General features: G+C 52.8%; 1 protein-coding gene across 1 annotated transcript in view; it reads left to right on the forward strand.

The window, feature by feature from the left end:
• KIF13B (kinesin family member 13B) overlaps positions 1 to 19,772 on the forward strand; it is a 200,386-nt gene extending 180,614 nt beyond the window's left edge. The window contains exons 38-40 of the mRNA XM_070415506.1: positions 7,818 to 7,880; positions 11,461 to 12,460; positions 15,706 to 19,772. Of these exons, the coding sequence (XP_070271607.1) occupies positions 7,818 to 7,880; positions 11,461 to 12,460; positions 15,706 to 15,995 (1,353 nt within the window). The 3' untranslated portion in view covers positions 15,996 to 19,772. The remainder of the gene's footprint in view (positions 1 to 7,817; positions 7,881 to 11,460; positions 12,461 to 15,705) is intronic.
• The last annotated feature ends 1,543 nt before the right edge of the window (positions 19,773 to 21,315 follow it).

A 21,315-nucleotide genomic window follows, 5' to 3' on the forward strand; every position in this document is an offset into this window, starting at 1 on the left:
TCTTTTTGTTTGTCATTGATTTCTGTCTGAGTCCCAAAGATGCAAAGACACCACATTGGAGGAGGTGACAGCTGTCTTTGACCTTCTGGTGCAAGTTTAGTAACTAATCTGGAAAATAATGAACTGCAATTAATGAAATCTGTACTCATATTCAAGTGTGTTTCTCAGACAGCACATACAATAATTGAAAGAACTTCCTGCTCTCTAATTAGTTAGATTGAATTAATTTGGCATAATAGCTTTTCTCCTGTTTCTAGGAGTTGGTGTTCAGATGAAGCTATTTATGTAATTCAAACTTAGGGACTCCAAAAGGCATCTTTGGTTCATCTGGGGAATTAAAGAGTTAATGCTCGGATTTAATGCCCACCGTCACACGCACAGTCACAGTTTCGGCCTGTCTTTGTTTCAGTGTCCTGCACTTTGCTCTGGACGGCCTTGTCAACCTCAGGGAGTTTTCTTTCTCCAGTTTCAGCACAGCTTCCGGCGTGGGAGACGGGCAGAGCCTCGAGAGAGAGCAGCACCCTGCACATCTGTGGTGCTGATTAAAAAGATGCTTGTATGGTTACTCCATCTTTCACGGCAGTGTTCCTTCCACATATAAAATGGGAAAACAAACCAGCCGCTGGTCCTTGCTTTGTGTGTGAAGGCGCTGTTTTAGGCTGCTCATGTTTGGGCTCCCTTGAAGAAAGGGACCACATAAATGCTGACTCCTGCATCTGGTTCATCATCTTAACTAACTAAACTTCGGAAAAGGACCTGGCTGTGTTCTCTAGCCTTTGGTTTGCCTTCATTTTTCAGGTCCTTGAACAAATAATGTATATGAGCATTTCCCCCTGTAATTTAGTGCCACACATAATAAATGTATTTGGATATGGTATGCTACATTCACTGCTCTTGAGTTAACAGAGGGAAGTTTGCACAGGCCTACGGGCGTGCAGACTCGTGAAAGTCAAGGCAAGTGCTTTCCCTTCAGTTGCTCTAGGGATGAATTCCTAGGCACTCTCTCTGATGGTAGGAGATGTTTATCTCTGTTTCAGTTTTCCAAAATCATAATATGTTGCTGTCTGTCTTTGCCCCAGAATACGGATACTGACAAAGTTGACTTCAGAATCAGGGTTAGTAGCCGATCTGAAAAAGAATAAAAATAAGGAAGTTGCTGAGGCAGTACAGAAGTCGATTGAAGAGACCTCGGTCTGGCTGTCATTTTTCAGAAACTGGCATCGTATGCTCTTGTGAGATTCTGTGGGTCAGGGATTGGCAACATTTTTTTGGTAAAGGGCCAGATAGTGTTATTTTAGCTTTGCAGGCCATACAGTCTCTATCGGTACTAGCCATAGACAATACTAAACAAATGAGTGGTTGTGTTCCAATAAAACTTTATTTAGAACGCTTAAATTTGATTTTCATGTAATTTTTACATCACAAAATATTCTTTTATTCAACAATTTAAAATAAAAACCATCTTTAGCTGATACAGCATACCAAGCTGATAACAGTCTAGATTTAAACCCTATTTTTACCTTTTGAGATTACACAGATAGTCTGTGTTTTAACTAAACATCCTTCATCCTTTATAGACATTTGAAAAACAACCATTATTTTGGATGATGTAAATATTATGTTCTTTTTTTTAAAATATATTTTATTTATTTTTTACAGAGAGGAAGGGAGAGAGATAGAGAGCTAGAAACATCGATGAGAGAGAAACATCGATAAGCTGCCTCCTGCACACTCCCTACTGGGGATGTGCCCGCAACCAAGGTACATGCCCTTGACCGGAACCGAACCCGGGACCTTTCAGTCCGCAGGCCGACACTCTATCCACTGAGCCAAACCGGTTCTGGCATTATGTTCTCTTTTTAAAAAATACAAATTATTTTTTCATATAAATATTTAAATAAGTTTTAACAATTATGTAGAAATTTCAAAAGTAAACTAGCTAAATTCTAAAAATAAGAAACTGTATCTTTTCTGACAATTCCAGAAATATTAGTATTTAAATTTTTCTATATGTAGTACTTCTAATAACTTGAACTAATAATACACATATTTTATACTGAAATAAAAAGTCTGTTTGGATGGTCTGATTCACTTTTATCCACTGATAAAATAGTTTACTTGCTGATGGAAGAAACAGACCTTTTAGTTGTTTGTGTAATTAAATAGGAATATCAGTGCCTATTTTTGAGGAGCATAGGGACTGTGTTTGGCTCTGCTCATACTGCGTATCCCCAGCTCCTTGTACAATCTTTAGAACATAGTGGGCACCTGGAACTTATTTGTGAATGACAAATTAATAAAACCTAAAGTTCTTTGTTTGAAAGAAAATGGAATTAATGTATCCTGAATGGCTTTGGGACTGCTAAATACAAGTAGAAACTTCAGATTTTTTACATCAGATATCATTGTTGATGGTTTAAATATGTGCTTATAGCCTAGCCTGGGTATAATGGCTCAATGGTTGAGCGTTGACCTATGAACCTATGGTTTGATTCCTGGTCAGGCACATGCCTGGGTTGCAGCCTTGATCCCCAGTGTGGGGCCTGCAGGAGGCAGTTGGTCAATGATTCTCTCTTATCATTGATGTTTCTATCTCTCTTTCCCACTCCCTTCCCCTCTGGAATCAATAAAAAAAAATTTTTTAAAACTTAGAGGATATTATTAACTTAGGAACCATTAGAAAATGACATTTAAAACTTTGTCAAATTCAGGATAAGGGATGATTATTAGGAAAGGTTCATTTTCAAACATAAAAATTGTGTCAGAAAGTTTGTGTTTTTGAACAAGTGACTATTTTTGGCTTCAATTGATATTTCTTCTCCCCTCTATGTATACCTATGTCCAAATTTCAGGACGTCTGTTCTTTTCCAAATTCTTTGTAACTGTACAGTTCAGCCTTCTTTGCAGCACCTAAATGATTGATTCATTCACTTATTTGTTTATTCATTCAACAAGCATTAGGTTTCTGTTTTATGTGTGGGAATACAGAAATGAATGGGCCACAATCCTGCCCTGCAGAGAGCTGGGTTTCAAGGAGTCCCTTAGAAACATAAACATAAGTGGATTGATGTTACAGATGCTGTAATATGTGTATGTCTGGGTGACTCGCTGAAGGCAGTGGGCATTTCTACCTACAGTTTCAGGAGAAGTAGGTCGTGCTTGAGCTGACACTTAAAAACAAATAGGTATCCACCAGGTGGAACATGACTCCCTAGGGGAGGAACAGTGAGAGAAATCTCTTGCAAAGCCGAGTATTTAGGGAGTTCAGAGTGGGTTAGCACAACAAGCCTGGAAGGGCTCAACCTCACGGAGAGGTGAGGGTCTTCCATGCCATGCCAAGGAGCTAAAAGTGTTCTTTTAAAAGGGGTCCCCAGAATAGTTTTTATGCCTCATTATGAAATTTTGAGCTAATCTGGACTATTTTCATTCATTTGGCCTGTGAAAGCCAGAGTTAAAAATGAGGAGATAGGATAAGAGAAGTGATCATCATCTTTCCCCTGGAATATCTAAGCAATTCTTTTGCCTGTGACCTACTCATCCGTTAAGTTTTAGTGATGCCCAGTGAACAGCATGATTGCGAGTTTACCTGGTACTTGAAACTCAGTCCTTTTTCATCTCTGTCTCTAACTCACTGGGCTACCCGGCTGCATTTAACCATTAGGTAAATATCTCTGAGCCTTGATTTCTTGCTGTGAAATGTAGATAATTATACTTATATTCACTGGCCTCATGGGACTTCTCCTTAATATTTATAGCTCAAAATACTTTGCAGTCATTTTTATTAATAGTTACCAGATGTGTCGTAAGGATTAATGAGCTTATGATCTGAAATGTTTTGAGCTCCTGAAATAGGAGGCAACTGCCTGCACAGGGGATATGCAAAATAGCATTAAAATGCAAACAATACACATTTGGAAATTTGAGCTGTTATGTGTGAAGGACAAATGGCACACTTTAGATTTTAGTATACTTTGTAGGTATTTTTGGTGCCCTTAATAAGGTTGCTGAATTAATCACAGGCCATTTCCAAAAATAGAAAGCGAAGTACCGCCCACCCCTGCATGCGTGCACACACACACGCACAACAAGCCAGGAAGAGCTTAGAAACTAATTTCTAATTTCTGCTAATTTCACTGTCACCAACTTCCTGTGCACCATCTTTGACTGTTTCCTCCACCTTTAGCCAACTGTTTTCAAGTATTCAGCAGTCTCCTTTATATATCTAAATTTTTATTTCTATTTTCTTTTTCCTCTTACTATCCAAATTCAGGCTCTCTCTTTAGCTCTCCACCAAACCATTAAAGCAACTTCATAGTTGATTTCCCCACATTTCGTATCTCCCCTATTTAAGGATTCATCTTCCGTAGGCATAGCTCTTACGACCGCCTCATTCAGGAACCTTTGGTTACTGTTTCTTGCCTGTGAAACTCAACCATGTGCTCGCAAGGCCTATCCTCATGGCCCCTACCTTCCTTCCCTCTGCTCAGTGCTGGCCAGTCTAGATCCTTCTCTCTTCCCCTAAGACCGGGACGACAAGTAGCTTTTCCAAGGGCAGAGATGTGAGTAGAGGGGACACATCAGACACAAGGTGGCTCTTTTCCATCCTGACCTGGTCACGCCATCTTCATGTCCGAAGTGTCCCTACCCTGGGAAATGGCACTCAGTGTTCAAGGCCTGCCTCAGAGTAAAATCAGCCTCGCCAAGGTGTGCTAGGCTGGTTCCGTGTATGAACCCTTGCTTTCAAAAAGTCAGTTCTAATATCTGTCCTGTTTCTTGACATGTTAACTTGCATACACGTCCTTCCCACAAATGAGCCTGCCAGTCTGTGGAGAGCAAAGCCCGTGCCTTTCTGATCTCTGTGTTCTCCACGGTGTCATTGCAACTAACGCCTGTCACGGTGGGACCTGCCAAGTCCTTGTTGAACTGAAGTTTACAGCGACTCACAGCCCGTTACCTTCTTCATGTAGGGCGGTGTGATGGGGAAATTTGAAATGTACAGAGTAGAGCGGGTCCTGTGCTGAATCTCTGTGTACTTGTCACCCAGCTTCGATAAAAACAAGCACGTGGCCAGTCTCGTGTGTCCGTACCCCTCTCTCATGGGCATGGCCCCGTCAGACATCCTCTGTTGGAGAAGACTCTTCCTGTGACCCCGCTTGTCCAGAGCTGGAATCTGGCAGCCACCACTGCCTAGCACCCCCTGGAGGGAGGCACCCCAAGTTGCTGGTGCATGGACAGGAGGAGTGGGTATAGTTCCTGTGTTGTCATAATGCTCCTGACCCACTCAGACCTGATCTGACCTTGGTTTTGACATCGTTTTTAGCCGTTTCAGTCATTCTTGTTCTGGTTCACATTTTATCTGAATGGGGGTGGCTGGCATCTTTATGAAACATGCTGCCTGATTAGGAAGTGGCCACTGAGCGTGAGTGACAGCGACAGAAAACCCGTGAGGGCAGATGTGAGGCTCTCAGCCTCGCAGCCTGGAGCCCTGGAGGCAGGGCACCGGGAGCCCCGGTGGTCCTCCGGGTCCCTGCATCGTGTCAGAGTCCATCTGGTCCTGTAATTCATTTCAGCTAATATTTTTTAAGCGTTTACTGGAATTTTGTAATTACTCTGAGCCATAAAGAAAAGTGTAAATTATGTTTCTATGTTTCATTTAGGAGGGCAGGAGTTACATCATCTTAGAAGAGGTTTCATCCCAGTGCTTACAGTTCCATCATTGGTAGCATTTTTATACATTAAGGGGGAATGTTTCATCCCAATCTCGTCTATTTTAAATAAGATCTAACTAAAGGATGAAAGTATTTTGGAGTTCAAAGTTAAGAAATGTTTTCTCTACGTTTACTAAGAAATACGCTCTGAACACCTTTCCACTTGTGGGAGACGAGATAACATGCGAACCGTGGGCCTAAAGAGAGCGGCCCCGGCAGCGGAGGGCTGTGTGGAGAGGGGAGGTGCTTCTTGGACACACTCCATGGGCAAGTAGCTGACAGCAGAGTAGGGACGGAGAGCTCCTGTGAGGATGGACAGGAGGGGCTTTGGGAGAGGGAAGGGTTATGTGCCCTGGGAGTTGAGGGAGAGGCTGGAGGCCCTCCTTGTGCAGTTGCTGCCACCAGGGCATCCTCCCTCGTCTGTCCTGTTGCCACCCCAGGGTCTTTCTTACACACAGCCCTGACTCTGGTCCCTGGCCTGCAGCCCACGAACTCCCGTGTCTGCGGGTGAAGTGTGTTTTCTTCAGCTTGTCCCTGGGTCCTTCCATCTGCTGAGCCTTGTCTCCTGCCAGTTCCCACTCCATCTCCTCTCCTCTGTGCCTCTTCTCAAATCTTACCTGCAGCAGAATGGCTCCCTCTAGCACTTTTCTCCCCAACCAGCCCCAAGGCCTGAGGCCTCCTTAGTATCCTAGGCAGGAAGCAGTGACTTGGTGCTGTGAGCTCAGGTCACCCCCACCCTCACTGAGCCATTTTGTCCCAAGAGGTTGGCCTGCCCGGTAGGGAACAAGACTTTGGCCGCCCAGCTTTAGTGTCCTCAGACTCTGTCCAGGGAGTCTCCGCATAGGAGCCTCAGACACCCAGAGACACCACGGGGAGGACCTGAGTGCTCAGGGCGAGAAGGGAGATGGAAGGATATGGAATCAGTGATGTGGAGTCAGTTTAGTAAGTGACCGTCTGCTTTTCTTCTGGACACTCATACTGCACGCGCACGAACTTCAACTTTCTCTTCTCATGTGAGGGAGGACTAGGAGCCCGAGTTTGTTCTGCCAGGATGGGGCCCTCTTGGGACTGGGCATTCGAGGTCCCAGCTCCTGCATTGGAGCAGGGGAACTTGGGAGGGGAGCGACTTTGTTGAGGGAAGAAGGCAGAAGCGGTGGATTCCTGGTTCTTGGAGACAGTCACATCCCCTCCGCAGTCCCACTGCCCTTGTCAACCAGCCACTACTGAGTTTCTGACTCCGTCTCCTTCCTCTGACACCCCCTTTCCTTGTCCTGGTGCGAGTTATGTCTTCATTCTTTTCCTTTAATGCTACTTGAATGGCGTGTCCACAAGTACTGAAGTCCTTTCTTGTGATGTTGCTTGCACCTCTTATTCAGGCCCCTGCCACTCACAACTGCTCTGTTGCTGGAGTCTCATTAGGGATTTGCCTACATTGTTCTTTAAATATTTCTCCAGCCAGTTTGCCTTCCACCACCAGATCCTTGTCCTCAACCTCCGCGCTTTCTGCTCAGGCACCGCGGCAGCCCTACCAGTTACCCGATGAGGTTAGTTTCATACCGAAGCCGCTCTCCCTCTACCTCTCCTGCTCTGTCTATGCCCAGAGCTGTGCTCCCACTTGGCTTTCCTGCACCTCACATCCTGTGGCTACTCACCAGCTTCCTTTTACTCCGTGAGTTTCCTGGGCCACCGAGGCTTGGTTTGAGTGCCACCTCCTGCCTGCAGCCTCTCCTAAAGTCACTTTATTAACATAAACTCCTGGTCTTTCCTGTCCCAGTAACTTCTCTCCAGAGTCCTGAGATGCGTGTGTGTACAGACACAGCCCGTGTGTAAGGATGGGAGGGGAGCCGAGTGTGAGCCATCACCTGCATTACTGGTTTCATCCTGTCTTGTGTTGCTAGATGGGGGTAGGGGGGAGCTGCTGGTTCTGCTCCTTATGTCTTCCAGGTCTGTGGATAGTGTGGCGCCCCTAGCACCAGGCAGGCTTGTTGGCCATGACTTGTTAGAATTCCTGAAAGTTGTCTGGCTCTGCCATCTGTTCAGTTGAAACGCTCTCTGGCTATCTGTTATGCTCTTGATCTCTCATGCCCGCCTGTCTACTTGTTTCCTCAGCCGGTGCCCCGCATCATGGTGCAGCCTGCCCTCCCGGACCCCAGGACGACCAGGGTGGCAGAGGTGAGTCAGCTGCGGGGGGGGGGGGGGGGGGGGGGGGTGTTGCCTGTCTGGTGGGTGGCCCGATGCTGTGAGCGTTGAGTCCACACCATGGTTGTTTTATTCTAGCATTCCCATTTTGATCATTAACCACAATATAGGCCACTGTCTTCTCCCTCTCTATTTTCCTGTTACACTTGCTATTTCCAACTTGTTAATCATATGATTGCTAAACTTTGAGGTGCTTAGCTGCTGCTGTCGTCTGCTGCTTTAATAGCCCACCGCCAGGCTCAGGCGAGTTCTATAAACAGAGCAACCTCCTTATTCTAAGTGTGTGCTTAATTCTCAGTTTTGCATTTCATTCTGATCCGTGTATCAGCGTGAAAAGACGAATGCTAAGCTGGGAGGGAGCGGCCTCTTATGATCTCCCGCAGATGAACAGCACTTCTCGCCTTATGAATAGCAAGTCTATTTTCTCCCACTGTGCGCTCACTCTCAGGAAATGCCATCTCTTCATGGGAAAATTTTATTTATTAAAACAACAGCAAAAGCCAAATAATTGGAAAGGAAATTCAGACCTCAGAATCCACTCCTTTCTAAAAGGCCCCTTCCAGTCAGTGCCCTTGGCATTCACGATTTAACTACAGATACACCACGGCCCCTCCCGTGGATAATGCTTGTCATGTCGCCGAGCCAGGACTGGGCCGCGAGGCCAATGGGACCGAGAGGGAACGAGTCCCCTGCTGGCAGGGCACTGGGTGTGGCACCGCCTCTGCCGGGGCAGCCCTGCTGCTCCTCACGGTGTTTCTCAAGCCGAGGCTTTAGCGGCAGTCCCCAGAAATGTCACTGGTGAGGGTAAGACCCAAAGATGCAGACAGGTTCCCACTCACATCAACTCCAGTCAAGTGGGAGCAGCTGCCTGCGGTGCGGACGGAAGGAGAGGCTGCCCGCCTCGCTCAGTGGGGAGGAAAGCGGCAATCAGCGCCCCTCTGCCTGCCGGTCTCTCACTGTGGCTGGGATCTGACCCCCGAGCCCCCGTGCTTCCCCACTGGTGGCTCTGGGTGCGTCCTTTGCCTCTCTGGGCCGTGCTGTAAAATGAATGTGGTGCTGCTTTGGGGCCTACATCAAAGAATTCCTGTGGAAGCAGATAGGATAACACCAGGGAAATCAAGGTCCCTGTCCCTAGTGTCACCTCCTCAGGACAGGACCTGCTGGCCTTGGGCGGAGAGCAGTCGATCCGGCAGTGAGGGGCCTCACCGGGGGGGACTAGGGCCATGCGCTCTCTCAGGGCCACAGCGATTGCTCACACTCTAGACCCGCGTGTTTTGTGCCTGTATTCTTCCCTGCCTGGCCAGTGATGTTAAAAATAAAAGAGAAAAGGATAAATAAAACATGTATAAGTTGCAAAAGAAAAGTGATTGAAGGATTGCCTAATCTTTTAGAGTATTTATGCTGGTGACAGTTATTGATCTATCGGATTTAGTAAATTTTGCAGCCTAGAGATCCATCACAAAAATGGGCTGTTAATCTCAGGAGGTGCCGTTAATTTCGTACCCGAGAGTGTGCCTTGTGGGGAAAGGAGGGCCTCTGGAGACAGGAATATAAATGACGAGCCACGTGGAAACGCGTGATTTATCAAACTGCTGAGTTAAGCCAAGTGACTGTAAGAGACTTATAGATCTCAGCTGTTTCCCCGTTCAAATAAATCCTGTATTTCAAATGGAAAATGGCCATTCCTGTAAGATAAATAATCTTTCCGTAAATATTGGAAAACATATTTCTTTTTTGTGAGCAGCACCCTCTCCACCGCCCCGACCCCATCCCCTTTCCTGCCGTCTCCTTTACCCTGTCATTGTGAACTGGGAATAGAAAGATAATCTGCCACCTCCTTCAGGTGACTTAAGCTATCCCCGAAAACACCCTGCGGGCCCCTCAGAAACAGCCGAGTTCAGGTGAGCAGTGGCTGTCGTCTTTCCCCGAGATGGGGCTTTGTGTGTGTTGAGCCAGAGCGACTCCGTGTAAGACGGAGAGGCCGCCTCCGGCTCTGTCCTCAGGCTCTCCCACTCCTCGTGGGGGCTGGCTGCTGCCTGGCTGCTGTCTCCTGGGATCCGAGGGCCTCCTGACTGTGACATGGGACCAGCCTTGGGCAGCAGCCTGAAAGGCGGCCTCTGGGGGGCGGGGACGCTCAGGGAGAGGGCGCACCTACAGGCAGCCTCTGGCTCCCTCCACTCCTTTCAGCCAAAGCAGGCCCCGGGGCCCCTTCCTGGGACCCGAGCTGGTGAAGCTGAGCTGAAGCCTTTTAGGTCCTTCAGTGACATCGTCAAGTCGCCTTTGCAGGAAAAGGGTTCTTCTGGCTTCTAGTGATTCTGACACGTTGGGAAGTCGGCACCAGGGCTTCTGTTTCCACAGGAGCAGAGTTCTTTGCCTGGGTTCAGGGAGGCAGGGGACGCCTGCTGGGGGGAAGAGGGGATGGAGATTTTGGTGTGCACCTACTATGTGCCACGCTCTGTGGTGAGGCCATGACTGCCTTGTACCACACCGATCCCCCGGGGCAGCCCCATATGTGTCGTTGCCCACACCAGCTGGGTGTCTGAGGATTCAACTCCATCTGATAGCGTCAGACCCCCAGGCTAAGCCCTCAGTCCCACAGGGCGACCCTCCACTTCCGCTCCAGTCTCGAGTCCAGGTTGTCAGCTGCACTTCTGACCGTCAAGCTGTAAATCGAGGTTCCCAGGACCCCTTCTTGGGTTTGATTAATTAGCTAGAGCTGCCCACAAAATTCAGAGAAACGTTTTACTCACTGGTTACCAGTTTATTATAAAGGATATAACTCGGGAATAGCCAGATGGAAGAGAAGCGGAGGACAGGGATGGGGAAGGGTGCAAAGCTTCCACACTCTCTGAGCACAACACACCTCACACCTCCATGTGCTCACCATCCCAGACACTCGCCAACACGGTCCTTTTGGGTTTTTATGGAGGTTTCATTACAGAGGGACGGGTGATTAAATCACTGGCCATTGGTCATTGGCCATTGATTCAGCCTCCAGCCCCTTTCTGCTCCCCAGAAATCAGGGTGGGACTGCGAGTTGCAACCCTCTAAGCATGCTTGGTTCCCCTGGCAACCATCCCCCATCCTCAGGGGATTCCTGAAAGTCACTTTATTAACATAGATTCAGGAGTTGTTGGAAGGGGCTGGTTCTGAATATCAAGACACCCTTATCCCTCTTGTCACTTAGAAAATGCTAAGGGTTTTAGAAAGAGCTCTGTGCCAGAAATGGGGGCGAAGACCAAATATATATTTATTATAAATCACAGGATCACAGGCATCTCAGAATCTCGATATAGAAGGTGAGGAGGTGGTGGGGGCAGGCCCCAGGGTGTTCGCTGGGCTCTCAGCTCGTTCAGAGCACAGCAGGGCCCTCGGGTCACAGGAGGTGAGGGGTGGAGCTGATGCTGCAGCCAGGCTGCCCCCACCCCGCAGCACCCCCCTTTCTCCATCAGCACTGGGAGGCTCCCACTGACCTAGCAGCCGCCTCAGCCCTGTGGAGGTGCTCGGCTAACCTTGACTTCTAACCAGATACACTTCCCCTTTCCTGCTTCAGGCTCCCCGAGAGAGCACGGGGGTGAGTGTGGCCCCTGACGTGACAGTGCCGACTGCCCCCGCGGTGAAGACCCACGACAAACCCACTGAGGTGCCTTCGCCGCAGTGCGCAGCCACCAACACCCAGGTCCCTGAAGTGCAGGACGGGCCACCCAGCCCCGTGAGCGAGGCCTCCAGCGGGTACTTCTCTCACAGTGTCTCCACCGCTACGCTGTCTGAGGCCTTCGCCCCCGGCATGGATGCTGCGGCCCAGGCGGGTGGACTGACGCCCGGCTCGCCCCCTCCTGTCCCCGGCCGGGCCGGCCCGGAGACCGAGCCCCTGTTTCCCAGTGCTGCTCCCGGAGCTGACAGCGCCCTCCCTGCCTCTCCGGAGGGACAGACCCGCCTTCGGTCACTACCTGTCCCAGCAACGCAGACTCCACGGAGTGACCGTGACAGTGGGGCCCCCGCCCAGGGAGCAGCGTCCTCAGAGCAGCAGCATGAAGAAGCAGGCATTTCGCCAGCTCCTGTGCCCCCTTCCGCCCCCCAGGAGTCTCCCAGCCCGCAGAGCGGGGGCGACGGTTCCCCCGCCACCAAGCCGCTAGGAGGACCCAAGGACCAGGCCGGGCCAGCCACTAGAGCAGAGCCGGGGGTCTCCAAACCACAGCTGGCGCCTGACCTCCTGTCCCAGTCACCTGCCCCAGCCTCCCCGTTCAGAATCCGCAAGGTGCGGACCTCGGAGCTGAAGTCCTTCACGCGCATGCTGGGCGGGGACCCCGGCTGCCCCAGCGAGGAGGACCCGCCGGCCGCGGGAGGGCCTGGCGATGGCAGCTCTGGAGGTCAGACCCTGGAGAAGCTGGAAGTGTCCTCCGATTCTGAGGAAGCCAGTGAAGTCCCAGAGTGGCTCCGCGAGGGAGAATATGTCACCGTGGGCGCCAACAAAGGGGGCGTCGTGAGATACATCGGGCCCACCGACTTCCAGGAGGGGACGTGGGTCGGAGTGGAGCTCGACTTACCCTCAGGTGAGTGCTGCTTGTCAGGACGTCCCGAGCACTGGGGCGCTGAACACGCCCTGTCTGCCCTGCCCCTGCCCCTCCCCTCCCCTCCCCTCCCCTCTCCTTCTCTGCCCCCCCTTCCCTCCCCTCCCCTCCCTTACTCCTGCCCCTCCCCTCCCCTGTCCCTCCCCTGCCACTACCCTACCCCTCCCCTGCCCCTGCCCTGCCACTGCCCCTGCCCTGCCAGAAGCTGTCTGTGTGCCCTTAGCACATCATTTGACTTCTGAGCTCCTGGAGTCACCACTTTTTAAAATGAGGCATTTTTTCCTAGATAAACTGTCCCAAAGCATTTTAAAAGTCGGGTTCTCTTTTTATTAGAGTTTCTCAAAAACCCAAGACATTGATTGAAAGCTACTATAAACGTAGTAATGAATTTAAATGCCATGATTTCGTTAGTCACAGAAGCACTTGCCGCTGAACTGTAACAGTAGCTGCACCTGCCGTCCTGGCTCAGGTCACACTCCCGAGCCTCGTGGACCCAGTGGGTCTCCCACATCCCAGGGCTCCTGGGCCCACGGCTGGACCAGGTGACAGGGTGATGGAAGATCCGCTGCAGGCCAGACTGGCCCAGCTCACAGCGGTGGGTCCTCGCTCTCCGAAACGCAGGGCCGGACTTAAGGACGCAATTTGTTCTTCGGGTGTCTTGTTAAAACGTCTCTGCTGTGAGACAGTTTCTACCCCATCAAATCCACTTGTTTGCAGTTACAGTTCAGTGGTTCTTAGGATACTTACCAAGTTGTGCACCCATTTCCATCATCGAATTTTAGAATAGGTTCATCACCCCCAAAAAGCTGCATGTCTATCAAGACGCCCCCCAGCCCCAACCCTAGGAAACCATTCATCTACTTCCTACATGCAAAATGTGTAAGTCTGGACTGTCATGTAAGTGGAAGCGCACAGAATGTGGGCTTCTGTGTCTGCTGACCTCACTGAACAGCGTTTCCAAGGCTCACCGGCTGGAGTGTGTCGCTCCTTCCTGGGCCGAATAACCGCCCCTGTCGGGATGGCCTGAGTTTTGTTCGTCACGTGTGGGTTGGTAGACGTTTGGGTTGTTTCCACTTTTTGTTTTTGTGTGAACAATCCTGCTGGGAATATTCGTGTTTGAGTTTTTGTGTGGACACCCGTCTCCATTTCTCTGAGGAGATCCCGGCATTAACTGTGTCTAACGCTTTGGGGACAGCCAGGCTGGTCTCCGCTCCCTCCCCCAGCCCCTCCCCTGGGTAAGGGCTGGGCACCGCTGTGATGGGTTTAGGAGAGAGGGGTGTGGCCTGTGGGTGGGGCTGATGAGGGGAGAAGAGAAAGCTCTGGGGGCGGGGTTCGGGCAGAGGGAGAGTTGGGGTGCTTTGCTCTGTGACACCCAGGCCTGCCCCACACTGACTCTGTCTCTGGGCCCCTCAGCTCAGCTATGAAGTCACTCACTGTCTTTGATTTTGGCAAAGAATATCATAAATTGGAAGTGGTTCTAGAAGATTATTGTAGCACAGGCTGGAATATTTTTTAAATTCCATTTCTGCTTAAATGCAAACGGGAATTGGGAAAGAAGTTTGTATTTGCAATTAAATTAAGAATTAAAGGGAGATTAGCAAGTAGATGAATTCATCCCACAAATAAATATATTATGCACCTACTGTCCTGGATTCTGAGCAGAACAAAGTCCCTGGTTCACCGGACTTTTCTTTCAGAGGGAGATAATTATCAAACAAACAAGTCAATAAAATCTGATGGTAATAAGTGCTGTGAAGAAAATAAAATGGGCTAAGCAGATGGAGGATGGTGGGAGTGGGTCATTTTAATAATCCTGAGGCAAGCGAAGGCATGAGTGATGCAAAGGAGGAAGTTGGGGAGCAGCAACAGGCCAAAGGCACCTCGGGCACAAGCTCCGCACAGGAACCAGCTCTCGGCATTTGAGGGGTAGCCAAAGACAGGTCCAGGAGACTGGAGTGGTGGGGCGGCCAGTTCACGAAGGGTAAGGAATTGAAGGTTTAAAAAGACGCCTTTTTTTAGGAGAATAGACTTGGGATGAAGAGCAGGAACAGGAAAGCCACATAGGAGGCTGTGCAGGTGTCCAGGCCGGGATGCGTGGTGGAGTCAGGAAGCCCCGGGACTGAGGGTGGTAGAATGTCAGGGCAGAAAGGAGCCAGGTGACACCGGAGTGTGGCCCGAGGCCAGGGACATGCCCGTGGAAGAGCCCGAGAGCAGGGGGGCTGCAGGGCAGGGGAACCAGAGTTCTCTTGGGCAGGTGGAGCTGGAGGTGCTGGTTGGCCGTCCAGTGGAGACCAGATATCAGAGGGCCACTCTGAGTCTGGAGGCACAGCTCAGAGGCATCCGTGTGCAGGGGGGAGAGGGCCCAGCCCCAGGCCCTGGGGAGCCGGGGAGGAGCCAGTGAGAAGGGAGGTAGAGTGTGACCCAGGAGCCCAGTGGTGACAGTGGCCAGAGTGGGAGGTGATCCTTGTGGGCCTGGGGAGTCGGTGGTGGCGCTGAGGGGGGTGGTAAAGAGAGAAGGGCAGGTTAGGGTGTGGAGACAGTGAGTGCAGAAAATTCGTGATTGTTTTTGCTACAAAGATGGTGTTCCCCACCCACCCATCCATCACCATGGGGTGTTGACATTGGGGGTCAGGCTGGTCACTTTGTTCAGGTCCACCCCCAGCCCCACCCCGACCCCCAGGCCCCTGCTGTGTTCTCCCCCTTCACCTCAAAGCATTTTTACTCATCTATAGGTTGAGGAAAAATTCTACATATTCCATCTAGATTGAAAACAGTCTGTGCCGGAGTGAGGTGGGGTAGCACAGGCTCTGGGTTAGCACATCAGCTGCCCCAGCGCACTTGTGTCAGTGGTTCTCATCCTGTGGGTCGCGACCCCTTTGGGGGTGGAACGACCCTTTCACAGGGGTCGCCTAAGACCATCGGAAAACACACGCATAATTACATGTTGTTTTTGTGATTAATCACTATGCTTTAATTATGTTCAATTTGTAACAATGAAAATACATCCTGCATATCAGATATTTACATTACGATTCATAACAGTAGCAATATTACAGTTATGAAGTAGCAACGAAAATAATTTTATGGTTGGGGGTTAACACAACATGAGGAACTGTATTAAAGGGTCGTGGCATTAGGAAGGTTGAGAACCACTGTGTTAGATGGTGGGCCGTAGGGGCTCTGCGCTGTGCGGAGCCATTTCTCCATCTTCTCTTCCTCTCCCTCAGGTAAGAACGACGGCTCCATCGGAGGGAAGCAGTACTTCAAGTGCAACCCTGGCTACGGGCTGCTGGTGAGGCCGGCCCGGGTGCGCAGGGCGGTGGGTGCGGCCCGGCGGCGCAGCGCGGGGCTCCGGCTGCAGGGCGCCCCCGAACCCCGCCGGAGCAGCACCCTCTCGGGCTCCGCCACCAACCTGGCCTCCCTGACGGCGGCTTTGGCCAAGGCCGAGGGCACCGAGGGGCTGCGGGTGGACAGGAGCCCCAGGAACCCCGAGGACCGCAAGTCCTGGGCCAGCTGAGCCCGCGCCGTGGACTCTGACAGCGCGGACAGCCCCCCGGGGAGCTGGAGCCGAGGCTGCATCACCTCGCACCCTTCCCGGGGAGCAGGCAGTGAAGGCTTTTTGCACGATGCAGGCTGGTGGCCTCCGTTTCTCCCAGGACTCAGACGGAGGAGGAGGAGGGGGCCGTCCTCAGGGTGGCGGGTGGGAGGTTCTAGGTGCCCAGAGTGGCCCTGGCTTGTGGGGAGGGGCCGCCCTCTCAGTCCCCTGGTCGCGGGCTCTTCCCACCTGGGGCTGCTGCTGTTTTCTGTTCTGGCAACACCATTAACCTCTTAACTTAAAGAATAACTAGTGCCTTTCCCTCTGCAGAGGCAGGGCCCCCCCTCCTGATCACCCCCAATGCTGGCTTGTCCCTCAGGCTCCTCGCCCCGCCCCGCCCCCCCTCCCCCTCCGCAGACGTCCCCCGCACCAAGTACCACCCGAGGTGCCTGGTCGCCTCCTGCGCTTCTGGGCCCAGGTCCCGGGCGACCCCGAAATGCCCACCTTCCCTGGTCCTCGCCACAGGGTTTCTTGGTCTTCTCTGTGGGTGTTTTAGCATCTTTACACCTGGGAAGTTTTCTCTTTTCCATTTATTCCCTTAACAGAGTGTCTGGAATATATTTATTTATATTTATTTTTCAAAGTCCGAAATTATTCGCGAGTCACAATCGACTGCCCAGGTGCGAGTGTCCGGGGCCTGCCCTGCGTGTCGGCCCCTCCTCACGTCCCTCTAACAAAGACACACAAGTGGCCTTACTCCGAGACTGGAGAACTGTGTGCGTCTGCATCAGTGACAACGTCAGCCAGAGGCATCCCGACCGCATTTGGTGCAATTCCGGTTTCTGGGAAGGTCCCTGGACCAGTTTAACTTGGTGGCAGTTCTATACCCCACACCCTGACGCCTGCCAGCCTGGGCCTTCGGGGGGCGCTGCGCCTCTGTCCCCGTGGCTGGCCTGGCAGAGCCGCAGGCCTGGTCCTCGGAGGGGGAGCCCCGCGACCAGTGCTGATCCCAGTGCCTCGGGTCGGGTTTGCACACTGCACTCCTGGCTGCCTGCTTCACGTGTAGACTCCAAAAACAACACCCAGAAAGCTTGTCTTTAAAAAACCTCCCATTTTCTAGGGATTTGAAGCCCCCTGAGAAGTGCCCGGCTCCCTGTCCCTGGGTGGGCTGCTCAGAGCCCCGCCGGGGCGCCCGCGGCTGCGCGCTCAGACCTCACGTGAAAGAGGCTGGGGGTTGATGAGCTCTTAGCAGCTCCGCGTGGAGACATCCCCGCCCGCCCCTCATGGAGCTTTATTTCAGCCCGTATTCCTTGTCCTAGAGCCGAAGGGACCGTCTCGCAGGGACCAGGCTGAAGCAGGGAAAGTTCGGTGACTTTTCCGTTTACAGAAGCTCCAGCTCCTGACCCCACCTGGGCTCTCACTGTCCGGGAAGCAGACTGCCCGTCCCCCCATCACCTTGGCCCCGCCCGGCCGGCCCAGGTTTTACTCATTTAACCCCACGCTCCGCTCCGTAAACTTTTCACCAGGACCCGCGCAGCTGCCCTCGGCGTCCTGTGCTGGTCCCCTCCGCACCCTGGCCTGGGAGGTAGGTGTCTTTCTGTTTCTCTGGTCCCGGCAACCATACACGAGGGCACCAGGGCCGGTGGTTTGCCCTCCACCGGGCCGCAGGGTCTCCCCAGCCTCCTCCGTACAGGGGGTCGCTGGCCTGGGGGCTCGCCCTCCCGCCTGCAGCTGGGCCCCTGGCCGCTGATGGAGGTGCCAGCACCCCCTCCCTTTCCCTGGGCGGAGTCCACAGCCTGGGGGAGACGCTGGGAATGGAAGGTGTGGGTGTTGGTGAGCCTCACCTACTGGGCCGAGTGCTTGCTGGAGCCCATGGGCTCTGGAATACGGGGCAGCCACCTTCCCCAGCCGCCTGGGAAGGTCCGCGGCGTGAGGGGTGCCCGGCTCGCTCTCGTTCGGTTTAATTAAAACGGGAGAGACGTAGTGGAATTGCTGGCTCGGAGGGGTTTACTGGCTGAAGCTGTAACAGTGGAAGAGCCTTGAGTGGTCCAGTTAGGTCAGCCTGTCGCCCGAGGAGACTCGGGACCATCTCTTTCTCCCAAACCCAGTCTCCTGCCCCCAACTCCACCCTCCCGGAGGCAGTTTCCTTGCGGCCTGCGGGGTTCCCTCGGCCTGGCCCTGGATGAAGGGACACTGAGCAGCTGACCAGAGTTGGCTGGGTTCACCGCTGTCGGTGTTGGTGGGGCGAGGGCTGGAGCCCACTTGGAAGGCAGGCGCCTCCTAGGGGAGAGCACGTCCCAGCGCTCAGCTGGCCGCAGGTTAGGGCCAGCCTGTGGGGACGTCCTGGCCACGCTAGACGTCCCCGCGGTGCCTTGGTGAGGGGGTGGGCGCGCCGGCCCCCTGGCTACCCATTGCTGTCAGAAACCAGCATGTCGTCCTGCTTGGGGCCATGCTGAGTCCTCATGGGGCAGGGTTTGGGGTCCTGGTCCCTGCAGGGCCAGTGCGCCAATGGCTTGTGCAGGGAGCGCCATCGGGTGTGGGCACCATCGCTGTCCACCTCCTGGTGGCTTGCAGTGCGTGGTGAGGAGGCCTGCCCCCCCAGACTCGGTCTCACTCTTGTGCCTCAGTGCAGACTGAGGTGGCTTGTGACTGACAGTGTGTGCAGTAGGTGCCACTAACACCATAACCCAGACCGTCCCCAAGGCCCAGCGGGCATCGGGCTGAAGGTGTGGGCCTGAGCGTGGTGTGAGGGCCAGAGCCCGAGGAAGGCCTTCGTCCGGCTTCTTTCTCGCCTTACTAATAAGCAGGCCTAACTTTAAACAGCGTCAGCATTAGGGTTCAAGACACAGTTCCTAGCAGGTCCCTGGTGCTGGGATTTAGTGTGACGGCAGGAGGGGAAGCTGGGGCCAGGTAAGGACGTGTCAGCGTTGCCCTATGAGGCTGTGGGTGCCACACGAATACCCTAGGCAGACACTGTGGGGACCTTCCTGGCCTCTGCCCCCCTCTGCACTGCCAGCCCTCATCCCTAGGGGACCGAGGACAGTGGGGGGCGGCTGTCCTGATGCCCAGCCTGGCCAGAGGGGGCAGGAGGGAGGGCAAGAAAACAGCTAGTAGTGTGACTGGGGCCAGCCGTGAGGGGCCTGCGTGTCTAGAGAGAGAATGAGCTGTGAATGGAAGCCTCGAAGAGTCCGAAAGGCTTCCACGGTGTTCCGATGCCCCGACCTCCTTACGTTTCCTCCTCCCGCCTTGAAGTCCCGTTTGCGAAACTGACCAGAAGTCCATGGGTGTTTATTTTCCTGGCTGAGGCCTGCCCTGGGCCACCTCTCACGGTGCCTGCAGCCCCCAGGGCCGCCTCAGGCTGTCTGTCGTGCCTTATTGTGGGGACCTGGTGCAGCCTCTATTTTATGCCCAAGACACCAACTTGACTGTCCCCACATGCCTTTTTCCCTCCTCCAAGTCCATCGTGCCTTCTGCCTGGCTGTCGGCAGCTTCCGTTGGGAGGGTCTTGGGCCCTCTGTGTGTGTGGACTTCTGTGAATATGATGGGCTCACATGTAAAGAAGGGATCTGATGGGAGAGTACATTGATTTGTTACACATGAAATGGAAGTTTAAGAAAACCCAAAGACTCTATAATAAATTGTAAAGACGTGATGGTTTGTATTGTATAATGAACTAAGCCTCTGTAATTTTGTACCATACATGCCTTTCCACCATAGGATCAGCTGCTTCTAAATAAAATTAAATGATTTCATGCCTAAGTCTGAGGTCAGTCCTATTGCTTTTCCCTCCCCCACCCTGATGTGGGGGTGTTTGGGCTCCTTCTAGACTGTTCCACAGGCAACGGGCGGTCAGTTCTGAGTGGTTGAGATTGGCTTTTCACATGTAGCCTGGAGGGGGAGGTCCAGGGAAGCAGCCCAGTCCCCAGCTCAGCTCCCCAGTCCCTGCTCACCTCCCTGGCCCCTGTGCTCTCTGTCATGTGGATTAAAGAACCAGGGAGGCCCAGGTGGTTCCGTGAACAGTCTTAGGTTGAGACTTCTTACAGGAGCCAAGAACCAATAGAAACTTTCTGTTGGCCTTCGACCCAAGGTAATCGGAGCTTCTGGGCTGACGGGGGACAGCTGGCCTGGGAGTGGAGGGGTGGGGAGAGGTCACTTCTCTGGAGCAGGGATGTCCAGCCCTCAGGACACGCCTGCCTGGATCTGTGGAACTGGGCCCCTGCCAGACCCCCAGCCGAGGAGTAGCGGCTCCTTGCCACTGCCGCACAGGTGGGTTGACCTTGAAGGTTCTGCAACAAGGTGTTTGGGGAGGGAGGAGGGTTTTGGCTGTGGACGCTGTATGGGCTGGTCCTCCTCCCACAGGCCGTGGAGGCCGATGTTGGTTGGTGGGGCCTATTTGCCCACGAGGCCAACATTCTCAAGTCCTGGCACCCAACTGTAGACAGTGCGGGTTCACAGCAGCTCTGGGGACATCAGCCCAGTCCCTCGGATCTGGGAGGGTGAGCTGGCCTCCTGTGAGGCCACCTCAAGGCCACTGGTGGTCACGGGCTCAGCCCGGCACCAGGCAGGGACACAGACTTGCTGGTGGCCCTGCGCAGAGCTGCGTCCTTTCCTGCGTCGGTGCCTCACTCGGCCTTCGTGCGCTGCAGCCACTTGGAGGGCCGATTGGAGGAGGCCATCAGTCAGAGCACATCTCAGCGGGACTTGTTTGTGTTCATAAGTGCCCAAGAGTTGTTCTCAGAGGTAAGCACTGCCAAAGAATGACGGAAACTTGGCCGCCAGGAGCTGCGCTGCTCCGAGGCAGGAGTCTGAATGTAGAATTGATCCAGCTCCTAGGATAAATCTTATTTTCCGAGCTGCTACTGACTCTCTTGCAACTCAATGAGGTCTCCTTTGTCTGCATCAGGCTACGGGGCTTTATGGTCGCTCAGACCCAGAATGGATGCTAGGGGATTTGTCACATTTATTTCGCTCACTCACCGAACATCGGCACACCTGCCCTGGCGGGTCTTAGGTGCACAGTGCGGGCAAGTTTGTCCCGAGGCGCCCACAGGGCATGATGCCGCAGTTGGGCCCCAGAGGCACCGGGACTGAGGAGGTCACCTCTAGGGAGGAGATGAAGGCACAAGGGCGATGGGAGGGGACAATTCCCAGGGGGACCTAAGGACAGAACCCGAAGGAGCAATTCTGGCCGGAACAGGGGTGAGTGTCGTCAGTGCTGCCCCTCCCCATCTGCCCACTTCCACCTGGCAATGTAGATGGGGTTTGGGGCGGCTGAAATTTTTGCATAGTCTTTTCTAGTTAT

Source organism: Myotis yumanensis, unplaced genomic scaffold (assembly GCF_028538775.1).
Source record: "Myotis yumanensis isolate MYYU_CA2020_CCGP unplaced genomic scaffold, mMyoYum1.0.hap1 SCAF_5, whole genome shotgun sequence".
NCBI lineage: Eukaryota > Metazoa > Chordata > Mammalia > Chiroptera > Vespertilionidae > Myotis > Myotis yumanensis.